General features: G+C 57.7%; 2 protein-coding genes across 4 annotated transcripts in view; both read right to left on the reverse strand.

Annotated features, from left to right (window-relative positions):
- The window catches only part of LOC103623312 (protein Wnt-11b-like), a 9543-nt gene extending 3905 nt beyond the window's left edge, over window positions 1-5638 (reverse strand). Inside the window, exon 1 of the mRNA XM_017741809.1 lies at window positions 5573-5638. Within this exon, the coding sequence (XP_017597298.1) occupies window positions 5573-5638 (66 nt within the window). The remainder of the gene's footprint in view (window positions 1-5572) is intronic.
- LOC103623323 (leucine-rich repeat-containing protein 32) overlaps window positions 3583-9096 on the reverse strand; it is a 6392-nt gene continuing 878 nt past the window's right edge. The window contains exons 1-2 of one of the 3 annotated variants that reach the window (XM_008642406.2): window positions 8782-9086; window positions 3583-8235 (exon numbers count right to left, since the gene is read on the reverse strand). In XM_008642406.2, the coding sequence (XP_008640628.2) occupies window positions 6292-8235; window positions 8782-9045 (2208 nt within the window). In that variant the 5' untranslated portion in view covers window positions 9046-9086 and the 3' untranslated portion in view covers window positions 3583-6291. Of the gene's footprint in view, window positions 8651-8781; window positions 9087-9096 lie in introns of those variants that run through there. The other 2 variants (XM_017742841.1, XM_017742828.1) reach the window with 2 other exon arrangements.

Below are 9096 nucleotides of genomic sequence, written 5' to 3' on the forward strand. Positions count from 1 at the left end.
GCCAAACAGCACCTGGGAGGGGGTTGAGGGACCAGCACTGCAGGATGTTCCCCCAGCGCTGCCAAGGCCAGCACTGCTCATGTCCCCAAAGTGCCACATCCCCACGGATTTTAAATCCCTGCTGGGATGTCACTCCACCACTGCCCTGGGCAGCCCTTTCCATGAGAAATTTTCCCTAATATCCAACTAAACTTCCCCTGGCACAGCTCGAGGCTGTGTCCTCCTGTCCTGTCCCTTGCTCCCTGGGAGCAGAGCCCGAAGCCCCTGGCTGCGCTCTCCTGTAGGGTCAGCACAGGCCCAAAATTTCTATATTTTTTTCTTATTTTCTTCACAAAAAGCTTTAAAAAGTACATTTTTCCTTGACCCAGAGGAGTGCACATCCCTGAGCTGGCACAGGCACCAGCCCTGAAGTGCAGGCAGGAGCTGCCCAGGGTGCCACAGCCAGGGCTGGCACGTGCCTGTCACAAGGTGCATTTCTCAGGATCTCTCCCTCCTACAAGTACAAAACCAAAAGTGCTGCCTGATGCCAGTGAGGAACCAGGTAGGCTGGGATTTTCCCAGAGTGGGAGGTGACATTTGACATAAGCCCAGCTGACCTCAGGTCTTGGAAAGGGTCACAGATTGAAACCCACTTTTGAGGCTTTCAATTTCTCCCTGGCTGTGCTACTTCCCCTCTCTCTGGAAAGTGCTTTTCCTTGACAGAACTGAACTGGGAGTTGGTTTTCACCCCTCTGTGACCTCTTACCTTGGCAGGACATGCCTGGATGGTTGATCATTGTCCCCTCGTGACCTTCCTTTGACTTAGGATTGTGTGCACTAAAACCGGCACACAGGGCTTGAGTCGTCCTTCCCAAACTATTCCCTTGGGATGCAAAGGCCACAGCTCATTGTGCTGCAGCAATGGCCCTTGAGGAAGGGTCCCAGGTCACTCCCAAATCCTGAGCAGTTACAAGGGGATTGGTTAAAGGGTGGACAGAAAAGGAGGAACACAAGGATAACCCAAGTCTGTATTCCCTAAACACCAAATCCCGTGTTTTGGGGTCTGTCCCTTGTGGCTTCCAGGTAAACATCTCCTCAGGGCATGGATGGGGTCTCGTTTGGGGACCTGGAGAATCTCCAGGGTGTTGCCAGGACAACCCAGGGGTTGGATGGCAGCTGGGAAGGCACCTGAGTTCCCAGGAGGTTCAGAAGCCATGAGAGTGGTCAGGAAAAGCTGCTGGAGAGACGGAATGCAGAGAGGAAAAGAGCAGGAACGCAGAGAGGAACCACTCCAGGATGGGCTGGCAGGAGGGAATTCCCTTTACAGGTGATGGGAGCTGGGATCAGCACCAGGACAGGGGGGCTTAGTCCCACCCCATCCCTTGCTTTGGGATGGGAGCTCACCCTGGGGACTGGGCAAGGGGAGCAGTGCCAGAACACTGTGGAACTGTGCCCCAATGTCACAGGCTGCCACCTCCCACCAGAGGTATTTTTACCAATCCCTCTTCACAGGAAAGTTTTGCAATGACTGAGTAGTAGGAAAAACACAAACCCTTCCTTTTAAAGCAAAGCCAGCCCTCCTTTGAACGTCAATTCCTCTTTTTAGATCAATCCTTGGAACAACCGGAGGGTGAGTGCTAAAAATACCCCTTCCTTCCCCTCCCAGGCTGGGCTGGCTCTGTGGGAAGGAGGGAGGCAGGAGGGGATTCCCAGCCCAGGAGAGGCTTCCCTTCCTCAGCTGGGGCTTCACTGGCAGCAGGGAGACCAAAGGAGCCAGGAGAACATTGGGAAAGGTCCCTTCCACCTGCCTGGTGTTGGCCATCCTGGGGACACAGGGAGGGGACAGCTCCAGGAGGGGCTCAAGGGGCAGAGCTGGTGCTGGGTCGGAGCTCCTGGCATGAGGCTTTAGTGGAGGAACAGCAAAGAATTGTCCTGGATGGCCAAAGGTTGGTGTCCCTCACTCCTGGGACTCGGACAGGGGCCAAAGCAAACACCGGTGAGTGGTTTGTGACCCGTGTGAGCACACGGTGTCCCCATGCACCATCCCAACTCCCCATGGCCTGTGGCTCCCAGGCTCAGACGGGGCTCCAGAGACCTTCCAGGGGTTCCCCTACCACCAAAGTGTCCCTGCAGAACCCGGTGACCTCGGCTCCCCACCCTCACCTACCGACCGACCCTGTGAGAAGCCACATCCTTTGCGTGGAGGCTGTGCCAGTGTGGTGACAGTGACGCAGGGAGTGGTGGCACGTGGTCATGTGGCACTGACGTCCCAGCTCCTGCCCCAGCCCCGGGGCTGGGAGGGAGATTCCGGCTGCTGGGGGGCATCCTGTTCCCTCTGGAGCCTGGGGACAGTGGGACAATCACCCTGGGTGGCAGGAGCCTGTCCTGCCGTGGAGCTCTGCTTTCCTTCAGGGACACCGTCCCCTTCCTCTTTCCAGAGCAGAGCACAGGACAGGTACTGGGAACAGGCTGGGGGTGGCAGGGCCCTGATCCTGCAGAGCCACCTCCCAGTGTCACCTGTCCCCACAGCCACACAGAGTCCCAAATCTGGGAGCAGGGCCAGCGGATCTGCTCCTGCTGTGAGGATACAACACGAGGTGACACTTGCCTGTGACAGAGCTGCCCGTGCCCCCGGCAGTGTCCCCGTGCAGGCAGCCCAGGCACAGCTGGGAGCGAGGATCCAGCTGCAGAACATGTGGCAGCATCTGTTCCCCTCCAGCCCGGGGAGGTGACACTGCAGGGCTCTGCAAGGCCAGGCGGACCCGGGGGAACACGTTCCCCATCTGCCACAGCCCGAGGCGCCTCGGGATGGAGGTCCCAGCCCGGCCAGAGGCCCTGGAGAGGAGGAAAAGTGTCATGAACGACACGCCCGGCCTTGCCCCCGGGCTGGGAAGAGCTGCCAGGGGAGCTGTGCCAGTCACGGAGTCGATGTGGCAGGGAGGGGTAATGGGAAGCAGCCCTGCGGATGGGAGGGACACAGGGTGGTGTCCTGGAGGTGCCACCAGCCTTCCAAAGCCACAAAGAAAGCGCCACACTCACCAGGAGCACATCCCAGGCAGCCAGAACATGGCACGAGGACGGGCCTTGATGAGATCCAAAGGATTTGGGACTGGGCACTGCATCAATATGGGGGAAAAGAAAAGAAAATGGTACCTCCAGCAGCCCTCTGGAAGGGGATGTACCTTCTGCTGGGGGAAAGGAAGCCTTATCTTCCTTATCTTATCAGCATGGGGGAGGTCTGGGTTAATTGAGGCTCTGTCTGAACACAGAGGAGGAGAAAGGGCTCTCCTTGCTCTGCCATGCTGGGGTGGCCTGAAGAGAGAGATAGGCCAGGCACTTCCCAGGATATCCTTCAGCTCCTGCAGCACATGAAGCTCTGGATCATGTCCAGGGAGAAAAAAAGAAGAGAAAGGGGAAAAGAAGCACTGTTGTAATTGAAGTGAGTTGAGGGAAGGTAATTTCCGCCCGGGTTAGTGAAACGGCTCGGTGGAAATTTCTGATAAAAATCTATTCTTCTTTGAAAATGCAGATCCAGAGAAATGTGAAGGCTTTCCACTGGAAAGAATGAGTTTTGCTGGATTTCTCAACCAGTTCTCTAGAAAATTTGTCAATGGTCACAACATTTTAATCACTGCTGCTTTTTTTGTCAGACCAAAATTTACACTCCCGCCACCCTCCAGCCTGACATGAAAATGCAACATTTTTGGCATCGCCGCTTTATTTGTTCAAAATTTAATATTCTACAGATCTTCTGCCCTCCTTTTGGATCAAGAAAACACTGGAGATGCCAAGACATGCCTGGGATAGGGAAACCATTTCGCCTAAAGCACGGGAAGCTCCGGATGAGGAGCAGTGCAGAACTCAGGACAGACCCCGGATTTCTCTTGGCCTCGTGCTGGTTCTGGGGACACAAATGTGCTTTCGTGCCACCTCGTTGTCCCCTGGGCCAACACAGGCTCACCCCATGCCCTGCTGCTGGCCAAGCTGTTCCTGGGGCTGGGAGAAGGGGACATTGCCCTCGGATTCAATTCTTGGCAAATCCATGCAACCACAACCTGGATTTCCGTTTTTCTTTGAGCTGGGAAAGCACACGGACATCAACAACAGTGATAACCCAACACCATTGCCCTGGCTCATTTTCCACACCTTCACAGCCCCTCCTTGGTCTGGGAAGTTCCACCTCTTCCCCCCTTACCCTGGGCTTTACACAATCCTTAGGGTTGGAAAAATCCTCTAAGATCGAGTCCAGTTATTAGGGAGCCTTTTCTGTGGGGAGAAATCAGCCCCAGGATTCTCCTCCCTCTATTTTTAGTACCTTTTTCAGCAGATGCTTCAATCCCCAGAGAAACTTCCGGATCAGCAGCTGCTGTTCCCAAGTGCCACTGCCCCGAAGGGGTCAACCCCTGCCAGCTGCTGCTCCGCGGGGACACGACACTGGATAAACACGGCTGGGGACACTCAGGATGCCCGAGGCAGCGCCTGGCACCGAGTGCCGGCAGCACATGGTGTCCCTGAGCACCCGGTGGTACGTGGTGTCCCCGCCCGTCCCCAGCTCCGAGCCTAACGCGAGGAAGATGCCGGTGGAAGCAGGCAGCACAAAGGGCAGGACATCTCCTGGTGACACGAGTGGGAAGCTCGGCCTGGGGAGGGGTTAAACGAGGAGCAGAGGCCACAGAAATGCACCAGAAACACCCAGTGAAGGCACTTTGGGCCCTGAAGTGTCCCTGCAATGTCACCGAGTGCTGGGGCAGGAGGCTGGCACGGCATCAGGGATGTGCTGAGCTCATCCACCTGCTGTCCCAGCACTTGGGGGGGCACTGGAAAAGCAAATCCCTGCCCCAGGGACAGTCTGAGCTCACCTGGGGACACTGGGACAGCAGGTTCCTGCCCCAGGGAGTTCAGGTGCCACCCGAGGACAGGGGACACAGTGCTGGGGAGAAGCCCCAGGTGGGCACAGCAGCTCCTGGGACACTCCATGCCCAGAGCCCAGCTGGCTGCAGCTCCCCAGGGACGGCAGCTGCGGACAGCACTGGGGACGGAGCCGGCAGGGGTGGAAATGTGGGGGCCACCAAAGTCACCATGGGTCCTGGAGCTGGGTGCCCAGCAAAGGACAGGAAGCTGAAGCCCTGACAAATCTGACACCAAAAATGCCCTATTTGCTTCCCAGTAAAACCATGATAAGCTTGAAAGAAAAAAAAAAAAGGAAGAAAATGAAGTTATTGGGATTTTAAGTAACTTCCAAACCCTTTTGCTCCCACAGCTCCAAACCACCAGGTGTGTGTGGAGGTGACTGGGCCCAGCTGGGGACTTCCGAGGCGGAACCAAATGGATGTGAAACGCTAGAGTTCACTGCAGCCTCAGTTTTATACTTCCTGGAGCTGGCCCAGCCCTTCAGGTGCTCCCATTCTGCCCTGGGAAGCTGGACAGGTCACTCAAGGGACAGATGGACAACACCACACAGTGACAATCCCAATCAACACCTCCTCTTGCTGCCTTCCCGAGCTGGGGTCTGAGCCCCTGGATCATCTCTGGCTTTGGGGGGTGTTCAGAGGGTGCCAAATCCATCCAGGACCACAACTTGGGCAGCACTGACCCCGTGCTGGGACCAGCTGCCTCTGCCACTGTCACTTCGGGGGTCCTGGCACTGAGGGTGGGACATCTTGCGCCAGCCAGGGACAGCACAGATTCCCACTTGTCCCATTCCCGCTGTCCCAGTGCGTGAGGACAGGGTGGAATTCCTCCCAGCATCTGCAGCAGGGAAAGGCAGCAGAGAGATGGGCAGAGTCCCAGAGATCCCCCCCTCCCTTCCCCAGCACTGTGAGCCACCACCAAGCACCATTCCCATTCCCACTCTCATTCCCATTCCCTGGCTGCTTCTTCCTGGAAAAGGGAATGCTTCAGGAGCAGCAGCAGGGATTTAGTATAGCTATTAAACCTTCTTAAAGGGGCTACTGGGCAAGCTGGGAAACAGCCAGGTGGCCCCAATGGAGATAATTCCCATCCAGCTGAGCGTGATGTGGAAGAAGGCGGGTGATCAGTGCAGCCAGCCCAGGGCTTGGCTTCTTGTGCTGAGTGATGGGAATGTGTGATGGCACCCCATATCCCATATTTAATTCCTGGCAGGGATCAGAGGGGATGGGGGAATCTCCCTTCCGGAGAAGGGGAGGTGGCTCAGAGCCCAGCACCCTCCACGCTCCCGCCACTGGGTTCGCAAATCCCGCAGGTACCAGTGAGACCTAAACCACAATAATATTATTAATATTAATATTATTAATAATAATTAGAGTTCTGACCCAGGGCTGCAGGTCTGGGCTACACTTCGGTGACGCTGTCAGGTGGCCTCTCCTCGGCTGGCCCCTCTCCTTTGGGATGGGGCTGGGAGACTCCCCCCCTGTTGCTCCTGAGTCCTGCACATTCCAGAGCCTTCTGCCCTTTCCTCAGGAGGCAGAAAGCCCAGGCACCGAGGAGGGAAAGGCTCATCAGGGCCACGAGCAGAGCCAGGGAGGCAGTGCCCTTGGGCTGGGGACAGATCCAGTGGGGAGTGCTGGTGATCCTGGCTGAGATATTCCGGCCGTGCTCCTGGAAGGCACAGCAAGCTTGGGGCAGGTCCAGCACGGCCACGCTGGCGGCACGGAGAGCGTCCAGCCAGCCCAGCGAGCAGCAGCTCCAGGGGTTCCCCGCCACGGACACGGCCCTCAGGCTGTGGGACCAGCTCCCGAGCTTTCCCAAGGTCTGCAGGTTGTTATCCCGAATGTGCAGGCTCTCCAGCGGGGAGCAGGAAAGCCCCGAGGGCAGCAGGTTCAGGCGGTTGCCCGACAGGTCCAGCACTCGGAGCGTGCCCAGGCAGGGCAGCGCTGCCTGGCTCTCATCCATCAGGTTGTCCCTCAGAGAGAGCTCCTGCAGGGACAGCTCCAAGCCCCCCAGTGCTCCCGTGGGTATGGACAAGTCCCTGTTTCCTGACAGGTCCAGGGAATGCAGCAGGGTCTGGTTGAAGGCGTAGGGCTGCAGCCTGGAGATGTTGTTCTTGGACAGGCTCAGGTGCTTCAAGTGAGGCACGTTGTAGAAGGGGGTGCAGGTGTCTCCGGGGGCTGACGTGTGAGAATCCACTCCCAAATCCCTTCCCTGGTCACTCACCTGGCTCTCACAAGGCTGAAGGCTGTTGGAGCCCAGATCCATGGATTCCAGGTGAGGCAGGGAATCGAAGAACCAGCGTGGCAGCACGCGGAGGGCGTTGCTGTGGAGGTCCAGCGAGCGCACGGACAGCTCCGTGCCATTGGAGACAAACTCCCTGACCACATCCCGGAGACAGTTCCTCGCCAGGCTGAGGCTGTGCAGGGTGCCCAGGCTGTGGAAGAAGGAAAATGGGAACAGCTCCAGGCGGTTGTTGCTGAGATCCAGGTCAGCCACGTGTGGCAGAGCGGCCGTGGGATGCACGGTCCTGTTGAACCTCTGCATCTCCTTGTAGAGCAGGACGAACTCCCTGGGATGGGGTGAGCCTGGGAGCAGGGAAGCAATGAGGTTGTTGGAGAGGTTTAAGTGTGTGAGATCATGGGCTTTGGGGAGCTCTGGGAACGAGAGGAGTCTGTTATGGCTCAAGTCGAGCATTCGGAGCAGGTAGGGCTGCGCTCCCTCCTCGGAGGAGAACAGCTCCAGGGCGTTGTGGCTGAGGTTTAAAACTCGCAGCTGTGTGAGGCTGAAGCCAGAGATACAGTGCAGGGAATTCAAAGCCAAGTTCAGCACCTCCAGCTCTTCCAGAGGCTCGAAAGCTCCCTCCTGGATCTCCATGATGTAGTTGTTGCTGAGGTCGAGCTGGCGCAGCCGCGGTGAGCTCCGGAAGGTCCCTGCCAGCAGCTTGGTCATCGTGTTCCCGGAGAGATCCAGCACCCTCAGGCTGGTGAGGTTGCTGATGTACCAGCTGGCCATGTGGCTCTCCAGGTTATTCACAGACAGGTCCAGGACCTCTATATTCCTGAGCAGATGGAAAGCTTCCCCGTTAGCCAAGTAATTCCGGTCCAGGTGGTTCGATCCCAGGAGGAGCGAGTGCAGCCGAGGCAGCCGAGCCAGGGCGGTGGCTGACACAGCTTCCAGCTGGTTGAAGCACACATCCAGGTACTCCAGCTGCCCAAATCCTGGCATGGTGCTGCCTGACAGGTTTTGAATGAAGTTGTTGGAGAGTTCAAGGTACTTAATTCCTTGGCCAAGCTCCTTGGGAAACTTCCGTAGGCCAACTCCTTTGCAAGACACCTTCATGGGGCTCTGTGGAGAGACAGGAAAGGTGGGAATGAGGGGGGGCTACAAGCCACAGCTCCAGGTGAGCCAGCAGCAGGCCAAGATGGGCACGAGAAGCGGGAATGAGCACTGCTTCCCCTTCCCAAGCCCAGCTGGTCCAGAGCATCCCTGTTTAGGCAGAGCAAGGGTGCTGTGTGGGCTCCACCTTTCCTCTCGCCCTGGTTTCCTCTGGAGCTGGGAACCTGGATGGGGAGCAGCTGATTTCTTTCTGGGGTGACAGAAACCTGCTGTTCCCCATCCAGGCTCCCAACTGCCTCACCAACATCCACGGGAATCCCTGCACTCCATCCTCTGAGCACCTCAGGCACGGCAGGGATCTGGGAGCATCTGGATGTAGGGGACCACCTCAAAGGAGCTCGAAGGCAGGAAAACAGAGGAAAAGCTGGGAAAGTTAAAGAGATGGAGGCTGGAGGGAGGTGAGAGCCACAGGGAGGAGATCCAGAGGGATGCTGGCAGCCCCAGCCACGCTGCTGGAGCCATCCCAGCCCAGGTGCTCCTTGGAAACAGCCTTACCTGCTGGCACAGCGCGGGGCTGGGCCTCGCCTCCGGGCTAGCCCCGGCTCTGAGGATGGCCGAGAGCAGCCAGAGCAGGAAACATCCCCGAGGAGCCCAGAGCATGTTGGGCTGCGGGCGCCGCCAGCCCCGTCCCGCTCCTGCGGCGTCGCTGGCAGGCTGGGCCAGAGCCAGGCTCTGTATAAATAGGCTCCAGGATGGGATGGGGGAAGGAGATAAGGCATGTGGGTGTTCGTAGCTACGGAAGTGGGAAAAGAAAGACATCAGCTCGCAGAGGGGGAAAAAACGGCACAAAGCCGCAGGGGAGGGAACAAC

The sequence above is a fragment of the Corvus brachyrhynchos genome, unplaced genomic scaffold, assembly GCF_000691975.1.
Source record: "Corvus brachyrhynchos isolate BGI_N302 unplaced genomic scaffold, ASM69197v1 scaffold220, whole genome shotgun sequence".
Taxonomy (NCBI): domain Eukaryota; kingdom Metazoa; phylum Chordata; class Aves; order Passeriformes; family Corvidae; genus Corvus; species Corvus brachyrhynchos.